The following is a 21814-nucleotide window of genomic DNA, read 5'->3' on the forward strand; positions in this document are numbered from 1 at the left end:
TTATAAATGATGTATTGTTTTTTCTGAATAAATAAGTGATTTTTTTTATATTTGTTAATGATATAAAAAAAAATTGTATGTAAAGGAGATGAAATGCCACTATCATTGAAGACTTTTTTTTTTTTTTTGGTCGAATCGATCGTGTTTTGGTGGTTTTAGATTCGATTGCCCTAATTATAGAATAGAAGTCAGAATCAATACGACTTGGAACTGAAAAAATATGATGATCCCAATTCTTGATACCTTTGGAATCGAAACAGAACCAACCTAATGACAACCCTAATGAGGACCCACCCTTGAACATGATTCTAACAGTGCAGCAATACATGAGGAGGGCAGGGCTGCACATTATCAAGAGTATATAAAATAGAAACATGTTTGTTGGTCTGAGGTATGGTATTGGTGCATTACCAACACCTATTTATTACTTATAAATGCTGATGATTGTAAGCTAACAACCACAAAATATTCCAGGAACCTTGTATTTGTAGAATCATTTTCATTATTTCTATTTCAAGAGAGCTTATATTGTCACATCAACTTTTTTTTTTATAATACACTCAATAATGAAGTTAAATATGATGTTGTCTGGGTGCCAATAACCATTCTATCTTTTTTAATGACCACGCCCCATGTATGATTCAAATTTCTACTCGAATGCTCTTCGAAAACTAAAGGGACTGGTTATAGTGATCATGGTAGTTTGCACCTCTCTGTCTTTCTCTCTAACTGGTGCTCCCATTTGTGCCATTGATATATGGACATACTATTTTCAAGAAAAAAAAAATCGAGTTGTCAACTACATCTATCCCTACACCTTGATAGAACATACATTCTCCCATCTAACAAGAAAACTCTTAAAAGAATAAAAACCTTTAAATTCATCAGAGCTTGCAACACTAAAAAAACGACAGACCTAGTACAAAGATTATAACATTGCGAATTGGTTCTCCATCCCTAGAAAAAACACGTCCATTTCTTTCATTCAATAAGCACCAACAGACAACAAAGGATGCTAGGCTCCATGGATTTCTCTTCCTACACCCAAAGCACAAAGATAGCCAACATTGAAATACCTCAAGAATAGATTTTGATAACATTGGGAATTGGGTTCTACATCCCTTGAAAAACATGTTCGTTTATTTCTTTCTAAAAGTCCCAACAGACAACGAAAGATGCTAGGCTCCATAGAATTCTCTTCCTAACCCAAAGCACAAAGATGGCCAATGTTGAAACACCTCAAGGATAGATTTTGCGAATGGACAACGATTTGAATACCAATAGGAAATGTGACCATTTAGATCTAGAGAACTCAAAATGTAGAAGAAAGTGATCGATGGACTCCATATAGCATTTCAAAGGAGGCATTTATTAACAAGTTATGACACCTCTTAACCATAAGATTATCAATATTCATGGTCCTATTAGATAGGACTATAAAGCCCCATATTGCAGATTAAAGGAATACCACAGAACTATGGGTAATGGACACCAAAAAGCTAGGGCAAGGCTCCGATGACGACGAGGATGATATGTAGAATGTAATATCCTCTTTTACTTCAAAAATTATAGAATGAAAGGTCAGAGAATAGAACATTTCTTTTGTGACATCTCAAAAGAGTTGAAGAAAGTAAGAAAGAGAAAAATGGTAGACACAAAAGATGAGCCTTAAGTGATTAGCCCACGTGGTTGATTAGCATTTACATAGACAAAATCATTGACGTCAAGTGAATGAAGTAGACCGGTTATTGAAAAGAAAGGTTTCCAATTGTGCTGACCAGAACATCAGGTTCTTGGCTTTGGCTAGAGATGAGTTCACTAATATGGGGCTGTGGGAAATCCATTGTGGGAACATTTTTATTTATTTATTGATAAGCTGGAATTGAACCCGCGACCTCAAAGTTGCTTTGCAATGTGTCAAACCAACTGAGCTATGGGTCTAAGCCCATTGTGGGAACATCATTAGTCATTTACCCTGCTACTTTCTTCTTGAGATGTTCCAGAAGTTGGCGAGCTTCTCTAATCTCCATCCAGTGCACTAGATCCATGGCTGTCCCATATATTAATCACTCACTCCTGGAACACCATTGCAAGGGAAAAATGAGATGAGGAAAAAATGCTCATATGCATTAGATCAATGTTTTCAAAGGCATTCGAGGCCTGCACCTTGTCAAACTGTAACTTATCAAAGCCAATTCCATTCCCACAATAGTTTTAAGGTGTAAACAATCATACCTCAAACCCACATACCACAAATATAGGACCAGCCAAGAGGCACAAGTGGGACCTAAAACTCATCTAAAATGGGTACCAACGGTATCCACTCACCAAAGAAAACCTAGAAATACACACTAAACCCATAACAACGCTGTCAATAGGCAATGTAAGAAATTTGTAGCTCATGAAAATTATGTATCGCCCTCACCATAGCTGAGAATTGGCATGGGAGTAGTCCATCACCTCTCTTTGTACCCCAAATGTGTCGAAAACATCAAAGACTAATTCAAAATGTAAGTATGCAATTACAGATATACAAAAGGGTCCTACAATATACAAGTTTTTCCAATAATGAATTAACAAAGCGATAGGTAATACTTTAAGAACGTTAATATTTTAGCAATTGCATCACAGCTTCAAATCCCATTAATAATTCAAAATTTCAAAAAACCTCATACAGTGATAAAACATTTTACCTCCCCATCGAACTATAAGCTTTCAAAAGGTTCTAACACACCTCAATTGATTCTGCGTGATGTGGGCCAAATGAGATTTCCATGATGTCCTTGGCAAGTGCAAACATCTGTGCAGCTGACTGAGGCCTGTCCAACTCCAAATATGCTTCCCCCAGTTTGTTGTAGACAGACACCACACTAAAATGCTTAGACCCCAAACTCTCTTTAAACATCTCCATTGCTTTCTCCAAATAAGGAACAGCGTGCAACGCCTGACCCATCGACAGAAGCCACATACCTATTTGTTTAGAGGCAACCCCTACCAAGTGCTTTTCTTGAGGGAGCTTATCAAGTATGGCAATCAATCTTTTCAATACCGAGACTGCGGTCTCGAGCTCATTCATTGTCCCATACAGCATAGCTACATCCATGTAAGCCTCCGCAACTTCACAAGGGCATTTAGATTCTTTTTTCTTTAGAATCCCAAATGATATCTCCAAAAGCCTCTTAGATTCAACAAATTTATTCTGATTCCACAAGGCATTCGCCATTGTAGTGAAGATCTTAGCCCGAGTCTTGCTCTCTTTATCGGTTTTCCGAATGATACCCTTCAAAGTGTTAATTGCCTCATCATACTTCCCAAGGGAAATTTGTATGTTTGCACCATCAACTTGTTCAAGAATCAGGTCAGAACTAAGATCCCAATTCTTTAAAAGCTTCTGCGAGAGCTCACTCTGCTCCAATGCTTTCTGGTTCTCATCCAATGCATGGTAGATACGACCAAGAAGACGCCTGTCATGAGCAACCTCAACCGAATTCTCCCCTAATTGAACCTCATGTATTTCCAAAGCCTTCAAACAATGTTGCAAAGCTTCTTCAAGATTAGAAACCACAACATAAGATTCAGCCAATTCCCTGTAAGATTTTCCTAACTCCCTATCGTTCGGCTCCAAAATCATCTCTTTTAATTCCAAACATCTCTTATGATTAATTAAAGCATCACATTTCTGACCCATGGCCATATTTGTGTTCCACAACGTATGATGAACCACAAGAAGAACACCTCTGATATCATCAGGAGTAAATTCTTCTGGTTCTAACTTCTCCAATAAAGATTTTGCCCTATTTAGATACCTTAAACTATCATTAAACCTCTTCAAGCTATAACATGAAGAACCCGTCAAAAGAAAAGCCATAGCTACTAAGAAAGACTCTTCACCGACTTTATCAAATATGTTCAAAGCTCTGGTAGCAAGTTCAAGTGTTTTCTCGAATTCGTTGCCTTCTCGTTGCAGTAGAAAGCCTGCTTTCAAGCAAGCCGCCCCAAGCTCTATATCGTTCTCATCGAGAATGGACTCTGCGGCTTCCAAAGCCTTGAGAATATCATTAGTTGTCGTTGCAGACTCGAATTCATCTTCTATGTCGGATAAATTCTTGATTTTTCTTTGATTGGAGGACAAATGAGTGGATTTCCCAACAATACCATCAAGGTTTCGAGATGGGTCGTTCTGAAATTCTTGGGTTTTGCTCTTGAGGAGGAGAAATCCCTGCGATATGTTGCAGGATTGGATATGGGTATGTGAATTGGACAATGTCAATGGGTATTCTTTAATGGGTATGTGAGTGATCTCTGAGAAGAAATCTCTGGAGAAAATTCTGTAACAATTGGGTCTGTTGTGTTGGAAAGTGAGGTGTGAGAGAAGAGAATACGAAGCTCTTCTCATTGGGGAGGGACGAAAGGTTTTGATCAGAGCTTCTGTTTTGCAGTTTTAGAATGTGTGGAATTTTTGGAATTGGAACATTGGATTGGGGTTTAAAACCCTTCAAAAACCCCAAGTCTGAGTTGTTTCCTCTCTATGTTAGAAGTGAGAGCTACTTTTAACACATCAACTTTTACTTATAATACAACAATGCATGTGTAAACAATTGCTAATTGAACAAGAGAATACTGGCACCAGTTTTTGAGGCATCCATACCCACTTTAAAAAAAAATGACAAATGGGTCCCATAAGTATTAGTAATTGATTGAGCCTAGTATTTCTACTAACCATTTGAAATCTAAAATCCTAAACTTCTGCTCGGACCATTGGAAAAGACGAAAAGAACTCTTAGCTCTTTCATTTTTTGTTGATTCTAGGGTTCAAAATCTTCTAAAAATCATTATTTTGATGTATTATGGCAACGAAGTTGGTTTTTATTGAAATCTCATTCTATTTTTAAGTTTTCTTATTGATTTATTTCATTTGATTGAACGCAAATAAAAGATTACCAAGAACTCAATATAAAAAGAAAATAACTCAATCAAATGACCACAATTACAATAAATAGAATAGTTCAAAAGTTGTAGAAAAAACTTGTATTTTTCCATGTATTTATCGATCTTCATTTTTGTGTTTTACATTTTACAAAAAAAAATGTGTCAACAAAACGCATCTGACATGGTTTAAGCCATATCGCTTGTGTCTTGTCGACACAAAGATTTTAGGTACAAAAAAAATATGTCGACTTAATCTTTGTCAGATGTGTACTATCGACATGGCTTAACCTATGTCGACCTCTCTGGATCCTCATAAGCAACAAAAAATATTTTTTTTTCCTTTTTTTGTAGATTTAACACACAAAAAACATTTGTCAACGTTAACTATTCAAATATTGTACAATAGAGTTTTAACCCTAATCTAAATCAATTCCTACCATTTGCCCTTATTTTTCTAAACAAGGTTCAAAGCAATTCTTGGCCAAAGATGAAGATGGTTCACTGTGAAGTTCTTTGTGGGAGAAAGAAGAATACAAGGTTTGAAGTTCAATGGTGATAACAAAATCTATTTGGTTTGTGCACATACCAACTGTGTTTTAAATTCCAGGGGTTCAACTATTACGTGGGTGTAGATGCCTCAAAAAGTGGGTGTAAGTAAAGTCGTTCTTGAAAAAAATTGGTAAACATGAGCAACTTATGACAAAAGTTTGATTCTGGTACATTGTTCATTTTTATTCCCAAAACATGTTTTCCAACAAGATCATCACTTTTATAATCAGCTTCTCATTGATTAATTACCAATGAGATCACAGTAATTTTGAAGTGACTTTTATAATCAGTGTTCTCGCTAATACATTACCAGCAAGATCACTGAGTTTAGAAGTAACAAACTTGTTGGAAAACATGTTTTGGAAATTAAAAAGAACATTGAATCAAAACCCAAATTTTTCTGTATTCAGCAGACAAAGTGGTAATTTACCCTTGCTAATTTCAGAATGATTGGGTGTTATAAGTAAAAATTGGTGTGACAATAGAATTTCTGATTGGATCACCAACCTTGTTAGTGGATTATGTGGTGGACCCATATATAGATGGATTTAATATAGAACCTTTGACTTCTGTTTACAAAGTACCTAATGAAATTAAACAACAAACCATCATAAACATATTTTTGGTAGCCTAACCTAAAAATTGGGATTAGCTGAACAAATGATTTGTCTCCATTACACTTTTAGAGATTTTTGTTTTGGCTATTTAGAGACTTTTGTTTTGGCTATTTAGAGACATGTATATTGTTATAGAGTTACTATTGCCACATCAACTTTTACTCGCGACCACACCAATTCTGTGCAATTCTTTGGTGATTTACATGGAAATTGGTGTGGCATTAGTAAAAGTTGGTGTGGCAATAGCAGCTCTCGTTTCATCACTACCTCGATATTCTTTTGGGTGCTCTCACCCTTTTATTAGAGCCAGCCTTCTTACAAATCTAGAGTTACACAAGCTTGATGGATGAATGCGAGACCACTTCAGATGTTTTGCCTCCACGGTTGGAGCAGCTAAAGAACCTTCATGAATACTCCAACAATGAGAGAAGCTCTAGCGGACAAGAGTCACCCTCCTCACAGCCACTGATCTGAAGCTGGAAAGTATCGAACCAGTGATCGGTGTCAATTCTCGTCGGACAAGAATGTAGAATCAATTTTGTGTTCTTAAGGAAGAAGTTGACGCCACATCTTCGTGATATCAACCCATTGTCTGAATTCGATTGGCTAATACACGTGTCCAGAAGCAATAATTCAACTGCAACACTTGCTCAGATTGTTATAATGAATAAGGGTACAAATTTTACAGAAATTATTAATTTTAATGGTAAAGAGTAACAATAATTTAGTAATATTATTAGTAATCCCAAGTTGATGCAAACCTTGGGGATGACCATAAACAACAAAAAAACAAAAAAAAATCAGACTGTGAACCTGTGTGCGGAGTTGGTTCAATCTGATGCCTTTCTCTTCTTTCGTGACTTGGGCTTCTTTTTAGTGAAGACATCTGCGTCCTCTTTCAACAAATGATCATAATCTTCAAGACTCGCAAATGGAGATGCACCAGCCCTTCCCCCTGAGTTCCGGTTTCTCTTCTTCTTATTAAAACTACTGGCCTCAATATCATCTACCTCATCAATACTATGATCTTCATCCACGATATCATCATCATCTTCCCCTTCAGCCAGATCTGAGGGGTCTGACTCTGCATCACTAATGTTCCCAAGTAAGTCTTCATCATCATTATTGGCAACTTTGTCCAAATCGTCGTAATCATAATCACCCTCAATTTCTGAAGGAATGTCCCCAGAATCCAACATGTTTTCAATCTCATCATTGTCGCTCTCATCATCACCAATCTCCACATCACTTTCATTGTCTCCATCCACTCCAAATAACTCTTCAGCTGCCTCATCAATGGGAACTTTCTTCTTCTTTTTCTTTGGCTTCTTTGAGGAACTCATTTTATTCATGTAGAACTTATGGAAGACAAGATCTTCGGGGGGTACATCCTCTTCAGCCAATGAGAGAATTTCAGCCCCAATCAAATGGTTATTTGTGTCCAGCTGCAAATAAAAAAGCTATATCAGCAATTAAAATTCTGAGAATATTGGGCATGGCCTAACAGAGAGGTCGCGATCATCAAAGCTTTATCCCAGAAAATGGGGCTCGGCAAAGGCAAAACCGAGAGGTGCTTGCATCGATTTGTCTTGGCTCAATAAGGAAGAAAAAATTATTTTCAACGAAAAAAGTTAAGAGGAAGAAAAAATAGTATTATTGACCATGAACTTGACTAGGGAGTCCTTGAGAACTGCAGGTTGAGCCAACTCAAAGACTAAATTGAGATTTCGTTTGTTTTTTCCTTCTTTGCCTAGAGTTTACCAAGCTTATATTGTCTAATAATTTGATGTTTTATTTTTTATTTGAAGCAGTTGGATTTAGAAAAACCAATCATCCCCCAAACTTGAACGAGATGTTAATTGATCTAACTGAACAAGTTCTACAAGTATTTTGCAAGGCCTTTGGCAATAAGGTCACACTGTGGACAAAAGAAATAAGAATCTATCTAAAAGGCCTTTACTCTAAACCAGGAAACCAAAGTATAACTTGGTGAAAAAACTGACCTTCTTGGCTGGTTCAATCTGAGAGCCACCATGCCACGTAGTTGCCTTTGGTTTCTTCTCCATGAACTTATCCAGAAAAGCAGTAAGTGAGAGATCATTTATAGGGTTCCCATTGTAGACAATGTTCGCCCCAGAAAGAAGGGTCCTAGCCATGGTTGCAACCGATGGATGTACATGTGAAGCCATCACCATCAGCTCCCACCAGCTCACACGATCTGCATTGCTGTTCATTTTAAACACAAATGTTGACTTCTGCTTATTTGCATTTGAAAAAGATAAAGCGTAGAAGCACGGAAGTATATGTTGGGATTCGTAAACTATTGGATAGTTGACATCTTAAGTCTATATCACACCCTTCCCTCATAGGGCCACATTGAGATAATACAAGGATTAATTTTTAATGAGGATGTAGGCCATCCTCACAAAATACCAGCCCGCCCTTGAAACTTCTAGCCCTATCAAATGTGCATTCAAGTTAAAGGTAAAAGTGGATGGAATTGTTCAAGTAGTAAACCACTTTCAATAAGACAAAAATATTTGAAATGTTGGAGATCACCCCCACCAAAAATTATCCCTAGAATGATCTCCATGTGGCCCCTATGAGCACATGTGACTTTAGATGTCAACTATCAAAGTGTGTGTGTGTGTGAGTGTGTGTGTGTAAGGTTCAATCAAACAAGTGAATTTTAGCTTCAAGAAGTTTTTTGACAAGTAAAAAATCTAATTACCAAAATCTTTAACTAATACAGTTTATTTTCTTCTCCTCTTTTGTCAATGTAAGCAGGGCCTTTGCGAGAGAATGCCACCACCTCTAGACCTAGGGCAAAAAATAGGTCAGATTTTATCCAAATCCGAATTTAGCGGGTTTGGTTCCTTGGAGTATATCCGAATAAAAAATGGGTCAGAATGGATTGATGTCCCTTGACCCAAGTCGGATATGGATCATCCCTATATCCGCCTAGATCTGAATGATATATTACACTGAAAATTATATTTTCAAGATATTTTCTTCTACTTTAATATAACTTGAATTCGTATAAAATAAAAGAATTATAATGGTAAAATAGAATAGTACATCAACTAGAAAAGAAATATAGCAAAAAAAATGTTAAACAGTCTGAAATTATCCGACCCGACCAACCGAAATCAATTAATTCGGTCTGGTCGGATCCGGATAAAGGTTTAGTGAAAGCAAAATGATTTGGACGTGATTTTAGCAAATAGGATCCAAGACGGATTCGGATACAGATCCAGATCCAAATAAAAATGAATCTGGATATGGATATACTCAGATCCAGACCATTTTAAGCCCTATCTGTACCTACTAGTTTGCAACCATTTGAAGCACCACAAGTCCTAAATAAAGATTGAGAAGTGGCAGGAAAGTACCAGTAAGAAGGTTCCCTGTGCCGCACGTCATACCCTCCAGGCAGTGAAGACCTTACATTGGATACTTGAGGTTGGTCTTTGCCACATTCAGATGCTATTCTAAATTCCCCGTCATTGTTCAAACCATCTCCTCCATCCAAACCATTATCCTCAGAATCTGAGGCCAGGGACTTGTCTTCACTGCCCGAATCAGAAGAGTAACTGTCAGTTTTGACACCATTGTTACTATTCCGAACAATCCTAATGGTATTTCTTGGTTTGTCAGCTGAAGCAAGTCTGGGTTCAGTCTCCGGTTCTTCTATGACATCCTCAAAATGTTCAATATCTTCATCAATTGACTCATTCTGAAGCACCATATTCCTGCATGATGAGGAGTAAATATTGCACCAAATACAATATAATTTGATCAACCAAGTCAATAGAATAACAAGCAGCCTTACCATAGAGGTGGCCTTGCCTTAAGAACTTCAGACAGAAGAAAGAGGCATCCACAAGCGAATTGAGGGGGCTGCTGAAGTGCAACCTGTTCAAGTACTTAACTGATCAATCTTTGATGAAACACATTTTCGAAAAAGTCATCATTGTAAGAGTCAAGACCTACATGCGGCTCAAGCCTATTTGACTCAAGGTAGTTTAACAGGCCCCACTCCAGGTCTTTTACACAATTGTATTTGATAAACACTTTTGAAGTATGTGAATTGATCGAAAGATAAATAAATAAAATATTCCTCACAAGATAAATCCTAGCCCATATTGAAACTGGCACTATGCAAGAGTTTGAACAAGAACATAAACTAAAGATTTATCATTGTAGCCCTTTTTGACCTAAACTGGATGAGAACTTTAGTGAGAGATTTAAAAGACAAGATATACAAGAGTAGCCAGTTAACAAGGATAACCTAGATATCCCTTCATTACCAAACAGCTAGGCTAAGCTTTTGTTTCATTCAGAATATGTGAAATTTAATAACTAAGGATTCACATAAATCTTGAATTTCAACAATATGAAGACAAGGTATCCACTCACTTTAACAAACCTTTTAGACCAGATGAATGAAAGAACCTTTCCTAACCAATAATCACTCATTCATCCACTGAATAATACTTCCAATGTTGGGTTACTAGTCAAACTACTTATGATAATGATCCAATTATCAATGTCCTTCCATATGAATTCTGGAAAATAAATGTTGTCTATTCCCAAAGTCCAGCATATTACCATTCCCCTTCAGTTCCTAGATCTACAAGTTAAGCACTATTGGGTGATAAACCTTGAAAATCAATTGAAAACAGGTCGAACTAAAAACAGCAAGAAATATAATGGGAACTGGCCACAAAATTCATCTGAACATTCAGGAAGTACATCACACATAAAGGATTCCGAAAGCAATTAATCCTGCAAGTGAACCCAAGAAAAAAGAACTGGTCATGTCACGAACCTGCAGGAGACGCTTTGAAAAGGCAGAGACCCGCTTTAAGTTCACATCATTCTTCATAGATCTGAGAAGCAGTCCAATAAACATTTCTGCCTGAAAATTAAGCAATGTCAATGTGAAGATGCTGGCTCTCAAAAGGATTGAGTCTGTGAAAATATACTCAGTTAATGTTGAGCCCAAACTGAATACATAATCCCCATCATTAGAAACCACTATATGTACTGATTATAAAAAAATAAAATAAAATAACTAGATGTAGAAGAAATAAACATTTTGGACAAGGAAAAGGAAACCTGTAGAGATAGGTGTTATTACTATCAATATTTAATGCATACATTTTAACAGACATTAATAAAGTACAATGAAGATGAAATCGTTGTACATTGAAGCTTTTGTTATGTTCCTTTGTATGAGTTTCTGAGGCTCTCCATCATACATATGACCGAGATGGGAGGGAGGAAAAAAACAAGTTTCCTAGAGATCAGTACAAATTTCTTAGGGATCAGTATTGGCTTTCTAGGAATCCATCTTTCTTGAAAATATTTAAGAGTATCCTTATATCTCAGCCATTCATTTGATGGAGAGCCTCAAATGTTGTTTGAGATTTTCCTTTTGAGGCTTTTCCATCAAACAAATGGCTGAGATAAGAGGAAAGAGAAGTTTCATAGAGATCAAGATAGATTTTATATGGATCCGCGTTTGATTGAAATCTCTAGGAGTATCCTCCTATCTCAACCATTCATTTGGTGGACAATATATTTATAATTATATTTTGCTCAATTTTTTTTCCATTGTACACGACCTTTACTAAACAATTAAAAAATTAATTCTTTTGTGCCACTTAAACCTTGCCTAATGCTTTCACAACCTTGCCATCGAGGACCCAGCTAATGATTTTCTTCTGAAAATCTTCAACATTGAGTTAATATCGTGGTGGTGCATGCTCATCAAGAGGTAACCAGTATCGATATTGTAGCTCACAGTTGCACTTCTAAAGAATTGATTTCATATTCACAGTAAATACATAAGGAAAATATATGAAATTCAATCTCTATACAAAGTATATAAATAAAGAGAGGAAAATAGCTTACCTTTGAAGAATTCATGGCAGAAGGAAGCAGAAGTTTTGAATACAGAGCACGGTAAAAACGTTCACTAACGATCTGGTTTTTGGATGAAATTTTATCTAAAAGCATTAATGCTTGAACTCCGACGTTGAAATTCTTTGAGTGGACCTACAGGGTTAAAGTTTCATATTGACATCAGCATGATATATAAGATTTACTCCATGGTCGGTGACGATCTTCTACCTTCTAATCACACCAAAATTGAAATCCAGCTTTCAAGATCACCAATACAGAACATGTTAATGTACTAAACGTAATTTAGTTCATATTCAAGTTAAAAGTTGATAATTTGATGTCCTTTTAAGCTTACCAATTTGAAAAGCATGGGTGTTTGAACCTCAATGACATCATCAGCCTCATCACTACTGACAAAAGGAAATGCTCTGTTGACGCCCTGATAGAATAGCAAGAGACCAAAAATGACACATAAATTTTTCAGAAAATGCAATGTGTTTGTTTGGGCCAACATTTACTGTGAGTTTTGATACATTCTAAGATAGCTGAAAGTTTTACACACAGAATATTTATATATACAAGACTACAAGCAAAAGATAAATACATTTTTTTTGTAAGAAGCGGATGAGAGGGATACTGACCGTAAGGAGAGCAGATAGAAGTCGTGAATCCATTTCAACATTAGATTCCAATGGACTTTCTTCTTTACTATTTTTGAGAGAGCTTGTTACTTTGTTATCCTCTCTTCTATCATTTTTATCTCTTTTTTTACCAGCATCTGCCTCTGAAATCAGTACCTGAAATGTCAAAATGTGAATTTTTAAAATTAAAATAAAAAAGCAAAAGGATAACTAAGATGTTTTTTTATACAAGTTGGACAAAAGAATAACAAAGATATTGCAGCAAAACAATCTCATGCATGCAAAGAAACTGTTCTAATGAGTGCAGAAGCTTATTCAAGGAACCTTGCATGGTGACTTTTGACTCCCTGATAAAAAAAACTATAATGCCAACCAAGTGACACAACTGGAAAAGGGAAAGCCAGATACCTTAAAAAGAGCAAAATAAACGTCCACCAAACGCTTTGCCACTTTAGGCCCATCTCCTTTATGAGTCAGACGAGTTTGGCTCAAAAAGTTAACCTGCACATCAACAGGGTCGGCTCAAAAATTGTCTCTAATACATGGAGCTAGCTAGGAGATTTGGAAACATGAACACAAATCAACGGAAATTCAAGTGATTAAGATCAATTTCCAGACATGTGCATTGGCTGTAGTAACAAAACACAATGATGTACATAGATACATACCAGTTGAATGCCCTAAATTCCAATAGATTGGGCATTAAAAGGTATGCAAATGCACCATGTAAGCCACATATTTGTTCGGTGCACCAATCCCAGAAAACAAGATGCATCCGCAACTGCTTATTCAGAATTATATGCGCATTTTTTCACTTGGCAGTAAGTTGGACAATCGATTTTGGTTCTACGGCCAGATAAAAGGTTCTGAGACCTGGTGAATAGTTTAGATCTTTGGCCTCTCACAAAAATTTTGGAAGGAAAAAACCATTCAAACGATTCCATATGGTCAATGGCATATCAGCACACCTAGTAAGGATTTCTTTGCTGCAATTGGAGTTCCCTAAAGATTGATAGATTCATGACATATATCAGAATTGGCACCAAGTTATAAGCTCATATAATGATTTTATGTTTCCTTGAATCAGTCAATACCTACCAGAATGCCGATACCTCCTATCGGCATTTGAATGTTAATACAATGCAGCTGACAGTATCTTTTTAATTGGTATGGTTTCTCTGTTTATTATCTCTCTTTTTTTATAATAAATTTCTCTGTTTATTATCTTGGAAATAAAAGATGTTTGGAAGAGGTCAGGTTTATCCAGATATAGTTGGATGATGATGATGATGAGATCATCATCTTCATTTATTTTCTTACATCTAGGTTGAATATCAGCTCAATAAGAAATTGCAACTCTCACCTCATGGGTAAAAAGTTGTAACTCCTTGAAACATGAGAGTTATAGAGTTGGAGAGTTACAACTTTCTGAACTTGGATGTTCAAAACAAGCACAAAGATAGCAACTTTTGTGATTTGCCAACTTTCACCCCGACTCTCTGCTTCCAAACTGGCCCTATATCCTATGTGTGCAATCCATGGAGCAACTGAAGGACATAGCAATTTTAGGAGTTTTGCTGTCTTGGACGCACATCAATATATTGAAACACTCCGACACACATTCTAACACATAAGATAGTCAAGAGGTAGTCTTAGGAGAGAAAAATGGAAGAGTGAAGCTAAAATTAACAAGGGACTTAGTTTAGAAAAGGCCCATTGCCATGACAATTACACCAATAAGACGAATTTACAACCAAGCATTCAAAGAAAATCAGTAGTGCTAATAATAATGGCTCGTACAGCATGGTACTTTGCTCGTGATCCCAGATGAGGCCGAAAGAGAAAAGAATCTACTTCGTCAATCACTACTACCTGTCAGATAAACACTTGCATTCAGGATACAAAATAAGAGATGAAATTTAGAGAAAAAGACAGGGTACTTTTATAAATTAGGGCAAAGGCAGAAATGTTTTGTAATGTAATTGAACCAAGTGTATAAACATTATTCATAAATAAAAGATTGGATTGCTGAATATGCAACATAGAAGACTTCATACATGATTGTTATCAATACAGGGAACTCTCTAAAAGATCCCTCAAGTTACCACCACATATCCTAAGGGGTTCCAAGACGATTAGTTTTAAAAGAGTAGATCACATTATATTGGTAAGATTTTAGAATATAAAAGATGGGATATGAATAGGAGCATGAAGAACAACTTGGGGCGGCTAGACTAAATAAGTATACCTTCATATTAGGATGATCGGATAAAAGGTTTGACAAGTAAAAATCGGCATTGGATGCAGCCTTGTTTTCAGGATCCCCCAGCTGCAAGAAATCACAAAAATCAGAACTACATTATCAAAGTGTGTGTGTGTGTGTGGGGGGGGGGGGGGGGGGGGTTATCAAACAAGGGGTCAAAGCCTTAGTTAATTATCAAAAAAATAATTACCAAAAACAATTTAAATAGCTGGACTGTCCAGAGTTTTAGTAAACTCGCTGGACAGTCCAACATTTTATATTGTATTTTGCACTAAAACACCGAAAATGTCCTCTACTATTAAGGCCTTAAGTGGCATTTTAGTCATTCAAAATCATAAAATAGCATAAAATGTTGGACTGTCCAATGAGCTACTAAAACACTGGACAGTCCAGCGATTTAAGTTCTTTTTAATAATTTTTTAAAAAGTGTTATTTTTTATAATTAACTAAGAATTTAATACTCTTTTGGTAATAGTCTAAAAAAACACTACATCATTTTCACGTGGAGGGTACAGAACTAAAGAAAGAAAAAACACCCAGTCAAGAGCAGTAAGTGTATTGTGCATATAGAATGAACATGAAGAAAATAGCTCCTGAAAAGAATGGTATCCCAACAAAAATTCGATGTAAACTTACTTTGTTAACTAGCGCAGAGAGTAACCTGCGTTCTTGCTCTGATTTACTCCTCAGCAGGACATACATTGTCTGCAAAGGAATTTCTCACCTTGTAAAAACCTTTTAACAGTCAATCAAGCAAGATCTTGAATTTCAATTTTGATGTCTAATACATTCATCTTGAAAAATGAATATTTTGTGAAGTACAGAACTAGCATAGAATTTTTGCAAATTATGAAAACATTATGAAATCACAGAAGTAACAAGCAGTGCTAGTTCAATAAATAACAAATTAAGTATGAATACGCACTCAAAGCTCATCATACTAGAATAAACAACCATAAGGAATAAGACAATAACGATATAATTGAACCAAAATTGTTCAAAAATTATGTTATTTAAGGACATAAAAGAAAAACTGCCTTAAGATCTGTGAGAACATAATCAACTTAGCATGTTTCTTTTGGTCTTCATAACTTTTTTAGTAACACATATAATGTTTATAAAATTCAAAACGTAAAGAAACATTTGCGAAAATAAATTTCCAGTCAAGTTTTCTTTCAGTCCCAGTCACAATGCATTTTAACATCTTTAGAAATATTATGCTGCAATTTAATACCATGCTATCAAAATCAAAACTGCCAGCTACCAAGTAGGTACAAATGTGATCAATGAAAATACCATTTGACAAGTTCAGAGTTAGAAGATGAATTCAGAAGCAGCAAAGTTTTTTTTTTTTTAAGGACTAAACAGTTGACATTACAATGAACAAAATCAAAGAATAATAAACTTAATAGATCATGGACTAATTTGCAGTGCAAAGCAATATGAAAAACAAATGAGCCAGCTCACCTTCAAGGCTTTATCTTTGAGAACAGGTAGCATATCCCGTGATGCTTCCTCAAGTGCAAGAACAAAACGTTCATACCTGCAAATATTAACCAATACATACAGAAGGAATAGAGCATATCCAATAAACATGGTTCAAAACTCAAAAGTGATCAGTTCAAATAGTAGATGTGAGATACAACTGGAAAATAAGCGTGCACTAGCTTCTATTCTTTTTAAATAGTCATTGTTTAACAGGGAATGGAAGAGTGCAATTAATAAGTATAAACAGCAAAAAAAAAAGGTTACACTAGCATCTCCCACACAATAAATGGCCTTTCCTAAAGACCAAGGTATAAAACCTCGTTTTGATAAAATGATTCGATTAGGAGAAAAACCAAGACGGTCACGACCAAAACATTCTGAGACCATTCAAAAAATTCCTGAAACAGGGGATCAATGTTTCATTCCGGCCTCAGCCGAAACCAGAAGGTGCGATACCACCGAAAAATCCAAAATGGCACAAAACTTTCAACCATGCTACAAACCCTTCCTTTTTTTACTATGAATCCAGCACTTTATTGGCCAACCTTGGAACAAGAGAGAATAAAATGTTCGTACACATAACCATCTCCCATATTTCTTTGAATGTACCAAAAGTTTCCAAAATCCTTTTATATACCATCACCTGGGTAAAACCACATTCAACTAGGACCCTTTTCAAAACCCAGGTTTAAGAATTTTTAGGCTTTAGAGAAGAGATGGTAAATATGTATAGTACTTCCCATTAGAATCACTTAAAGAGCAACCAATGCCCGACGAACTTGGGTTACCAAACGGACATCCATCAAAGTTCCTTTGAGTCTTTCGACAATTCTCTTTTTTTCTTTTAGCCTCGACAATAGTTAGAGAGTATTAAAAGTAGAACTAAATCTTGTAATGGCACACACATCCTTTTTAACTTCTTATTGCATACCGGAACAACTAGAATGTATGCATGGCTATGAACTTTACAGAAATGAAAGAATGAAGCGAAAAACTTATCATACCTCTGTTTTAAGCATTCTTCAAAATACCAAAAAAGTAAAAGCGAATAACCATCTTTTGATTCCGGAAGATGATTCAGTGGACGCTGAAAGACGTTTTTCAGCTTTCGGTCAGGTAATAGACTGGCAAGTGAAAGTGCAAACCATCATACAATGAATTAATAAACCCGAGGTACAATATAAAAAGTGAAAAGCAATGGAGGCAGCTCAAAAACAAAAACCCATACAAAAAATTAATGCCAACCTTGACAAAAACAATTCCCTTAATGCTTCAAAGCCCGTCAATGCATGTCGCTTTCCCACCTTTGACGTCACCATTGCTGCATTGTTATTATCATCCACAATAAACCAAAATTTAATTAATGTTTTCTCCTTTATCACTTGAACTTCAATTAAAATTAATATCTATAAATTTTTATAATTTAAGGTACACAGCAAACACAAATGATTATAAGAACTTACCCAATACATCAAAATTTAAAATAAAAACTTACCCAGAAGTGCATCGAGCGATCTCATGTTCGCAATTGGGTTCTCCCCCACCAGCACCGAAAAAGCAGAGACCTTGTCGGCTGCAGTTCCTGATCGCTGTGTCGCCAACAGCATCTTTATATCCCCATTATGCCCTTTTGACGTCTCGAAATCATTACTATATTGTGCCAACAACCTCTCCGCAAGCTCCGTCTTTTTCACAACCAAACGCTTCCACTCATCCGCGTTCTTCGCCTCAATCTTCTTCCCTTCCTTTCCAATAACCTTTGCTTCCAATTCTTCTGCATCATTGAACCAAAGACCCAGCGAACTTGCCTTCATCAATGGAAGCTTCGGGAGATTCTTCCATCGATCGAACGGCTTAGAATCGACTGGACGAAGAGGGGGGGCTCTTTCCTTAGGTACTGGTTCACTCTTTTTCTTCTTCTCGATTTTTTCATTTTGAAATTTCTTCTTTTCTTCGACCTTAATTTTGGGTTTCTGTGGATTTTCGGGTTTTTTAGGTTTGAGAGATCCAGTTTTTCGAAAATCTGAATCGTCGAACCCAGAATTCGGAAGAGAAGATGAAATCCCAGAAGAGAAACCGATTGAAGAAGCAAATGAGGCTATATCTGATTTCAAAAGCTCTATGTCATTAGGGTTTTCTGGTTTCTTAGCTTTTGAGATCACCATTACTGTATTTTTTTTATTTTTTTCTCTGCTACTGAGATGAAATTAGGTGTGGCTTCTTGAGAGAGGGAGAGTTTTAGGGTTTAAGGATTTAAGCCGCGCAGAATACAGATGTTAAAAAACGATCTTTGGGATCGGATCGGTACTCGAAGAATAGAGTTTGCCTCGGCCGATTCATTTGGACTCTAGCGAGTCAAATCCTTCAAATCCAAATCAATCCGGAAATAAATTAGAGAACTTCTATTGCCGCACCAATTTTTGCTAACGTCACACCAACTGCTATGTAAATCCCCAAAGTATTGCACACAATTGGAGTGGCGTTAGCAAAAGTTGGTGTGGCAATATAACTCTCATATAAAAAATAAAAAATTTTAATAATGTGGATTTTATTGATGCTACATTGGTAAAATCAAATTTTATATTAAATAAGTACTTACAGTCCTAAAAATGAAAACCATTAAACTAAAATATAAAAATCCATTAATTCTGTCAAATTCCAAAAATCGAGCCGTCCTAGAGTGACTGAGCACAGCATTGCGTTTCACATTGCGCTAATGTGGAGGTGTACACAAAATACTTTCACTCGTATCTCGAGGAAAGCATGTACAATTTTGTGCACACTTCCACGTCAGTAAAATGTAAAATCACTTTAGCATTTTCCTTTTAAAAAACTAACAACAATTTGTCAATTTTAAGATGTAGTAGAGAGGTGATCGTGTCCCAAGCTTAAAAAGAGAGGAGAGCATGGATCAATTTCACAATCTTCAATTCAATAAAACCAAAATAATTCATACATCAATGAAAATCGAAAGAAAAAAAAAATCAAGAATATATGTAAATAATTATCAATTATATAATGTATATTAATCAAGTTTAGTATAATTTAAGGAACTTAATATATTGAATTATTCAATCTTTTGATGTAAACCGGGAAAATAAGCTACACACATCTTTTACGATAAGTTATCAAATTCTCAACATTATATTCATTCAAATCGCACTCTAAAGAATTAATCTGAAGCCTTGTAGAAAGCAAACACACTAAATGTTTGGATAAGATATCTTCTCTTGGTCACGAAATGGTATTCACGTGTAATCTGACGAGTTTGTTTCCTTTGCTATTATATCCAAATCACGGTATAAGGTATCTTAAACAAATATTTTGTGTTTGTGTCACACGTAATTAATTTAGCGGATCTCATATGTGAATAGCGTAGTCAAGAAAACATGAAAAGTGGAATCCCACCAAAAAGTTGGGATTCCTCATTCCCACATCTCTCTCTAAATCATGTGAAACACTTCTCTTACTAACATAGTAAGATTTTAAGCCTTACAAAGGGTCATTTAGCTCAAAAGGTTTACCACATCAACAATCCAACACCACAACTCTCTTAGTTTTATCTAAAAACTCATATCCAATCTTCTTCTTTTTTTCAAAAACCCATTTTCTTTTGAGCTTGATCCAAAGTTTTGAAAATGGACAGCTACCGAATACCCAAGTTTAAAATTGAAGTTCAATGATTAAAACAAATTTTATCCTCAACAACCCTGAAGCGTCGAATCATGTTGTTGGATACCAAGAGGTGAGTCCCAAGACCCTTCAGTAATGGTGAAATCTTTACTAACTTAGTACGGCTAGTCAAACTCTTATATCATTAACTCTATAAAAATACTTTCCTTACAAACTTAGTATGATTTCAAGTCTCGCTAAGGGTTGTTGGGCTCACATGACTTATCACATCAGCAATCCAACACCACAACCTTTTATGTATGAGTCGTGCTTGAGTGACCTTGAGATTGGACCTCATATGGCACATCTTGCTTGAAAGTGGATATGAACCATATATGCTTTTTCACTCATATCTCAATGAAAAACATCTATGGTTCCCCATACACTTTCACGTCAGTGTGCGATGTGAGGTCCAATCTCGAGGTCACCATGTTAAATGTCCATAAACTTGTGACAATGGTAAAAAAAAAGTGCCACTTTTTTATTTTTAATAATCAAAATAGGACTATTTGCTATAGTAATTCATATTTTTTGATAAAAATGCCCTCTCCTATAATTTCTCTAATAAACCTTTGAAAAATAATATTCTAAATTGTAACTTTCTCCCTCTCAACATTTTCTACCATTGAAATAGAGAGAGAGAGAGATTAATTATCTCTACCAAAAGGTCATCAGGGTTCATCAAAAGAGGCTCTAGATTTGAGTGACAAACTCTTGTATTTGATCCACGATCTATATAAGATTTCAACCAAAGATTTTCAATCTCTCATCTATTTCTTTTATATATATATATATATATATATATTATTACAATCTTGATATATTTCTTTTTATAGTTATATAAATAGAAAAATGGTAACAAAAGAAAATTGATTTCACAAATTTTTTTACGATTTTATTCATAAAATTTGCCCAGTGTCAAACATCGATGCTATGAACCTCGACGTTGGAATGTATTATGGCGTTGAGGCTCAATGGTAGCTATTGTTGAGTTGAGGTTCGATGTTGTGGATATTTTTTACTTAAACAAACTTTTGTTAAACAATTTCATTAAGGTTCGACAATAGGTTTTGTTGAGTCTCAATGATACATTCCTGCATCGAGGTTCAACATTGGGTAAATTTTATGAACAAAATCATAAAACTTCTCTGAAATCTTTTTTTTTTTTTTTGCTACGATTTTTCATCTCTATAAGGAAATACCTCAAGATTATAAAAATATATAAATAATTTTTAAAAATTGAATGAAATAGAAGAGAGATTGATAAACTTTGGTCAAAATCTTCGATAGATCGTGGATTGAATATAAGAGTGCGTAGCTAAAAAATCACTATTGTTCCTCGAATCTATAACATTTTTGGTGAACTTCAAAGACTTTTGGGTAGATTTTGGAAGATAGAATGGACCTCTCTTTGTTTCGATGGTATAAAATGTTGGGAAGGAAAAAGCTACAATTCAGAAAATTATTTTTCAAGGGTTTATTAGAGAAATTGTAGGTGAAGGCATTTCTATCCAAAAATAGGAGTTACTGTGACAAATAGCCTTGTTTTGAGTATTGAAACAAAAAAGTGACCATTTTTAGTCATTACCATAAACCTATGAAATTTTTATGATAAATGTTATATATATGTTTTGAGCATCATCAAAAGTGTTGAAAATGGACAACTACCAAACTCTTAAATTAAAAAAATAAAATTCAACCATGAAAACTAACTTATTTTATTATTATTTTTTCAAACTTATTAA

At 35.5% G+C, this 21814-nt stretch overlaps 2 protein-coding genes across 2 annotated transcripts; both read right to left on the reverse strand.

The window, feature by feature from the left end:
• Nucleotides 1-2587: 2587 nt before the first annotated feature.
• LOC147402113 (protein KINESIN LIGHT CHAIN-RELATED 2-like) lies at nucleotides 2588-4541 on the reverse strand. Its single transcript, XM_086443627.1, has one exon. It carries the CDS (start codon nucleotides 4394-4396, stop codon nucleotides 2726-2728), a length of 1671 nt encoding a protein of 556 aa, XP_086299753.1. The 5' UTR covers nucleotides 4397-4541; the 3' UTR covers nucleotides 2588-2725.
• Nucleotides 4542-6750: 2209 nt separating this feature from the next.
• Nucleotides 6751-18645, reverse strand: EDA25 (CCAAT-binding factor). The gene is made up of 16 exons (XM_086443628.1): nucleotides 17893-18645; nucleotides 17643-17718; nucleotides 17402-17521; nucleotides 16377-16452; nucleotides 15546-15614; nucleotides 14895-14975; nucleotides 14447-14518; nucleotides 13055-13147; nucleotides 12647-12802; nucleotides 12361-12444; nucleotides 12015-12158; nucleotides 10927-11016; nucleotides 9928-10010; nucleotides 9488-9847; nucleotides 8099-8321; nucleotides 6751-7540 (listed from the first exon to the last, which is right to left on the reverse strand). Exons 1-16 carry the CDS (start codon nucleotides 18560-18562, stop codon nucleotides 6926-6928), a joined length of 3012 nt encoding a protein of 1003 aa, XP_086299754.1. The 5' UTR covers nucleotides 18563-18645; the 3' UTR covers nucleotides 6751-6925.
• Nucleotides 18646-21814: the final 3169 nt, after the last annotated feature.

The sequence above is a fragment of the Akebia trifoliata genome, chromosome 5, assembly GCF_017979445.1.
Source record: "Akebia trifoliata isolate Shusen 1 chromosome 5, ASM1797944v1, whole genome shotgun sequence".
NCBI classification, from domain to species: domain Eukaryota; kingdom Viridiplantae; phylum Streptophyta; class Magnoliopsida; order Ranunculales; family Lardizabalaceae; genus Akebia; species Akebia trifoliata.

Excerpts from the sequence above, each read along its gene's own strand:
- EDA25 (XM_086443628.1), bottom strand. The coding sequence starts at position 18,562 with ATGGTGATCTCAAAAGCTAAGAAACCAGAAAACCCTAATGACATAGAG. Across the intron at positions 14,976-15,545 it reads TCTCTGCGCTAGTTAACAAA|CTGGGGGATCCTGAAAACAA; the intron begins GTAAGTTTACAT and ends GATTTCTTGCAG. Across the intron at positions 12,159-12,360 it reads CACCCATGCTTTTCAAATTG|GTCCACTCAAAGAATTTCAA; the intron begins GTAAGCTTAAAA and ends TTAACCCTGTAG.
- LOC147402113 (XM_086443627.1), bottom strand. The coding sequence starts at position 4,396 with ATGAGAAGAGCTTCGTATTCTCTTCTCTCACACCTCACTTTCCAACAC.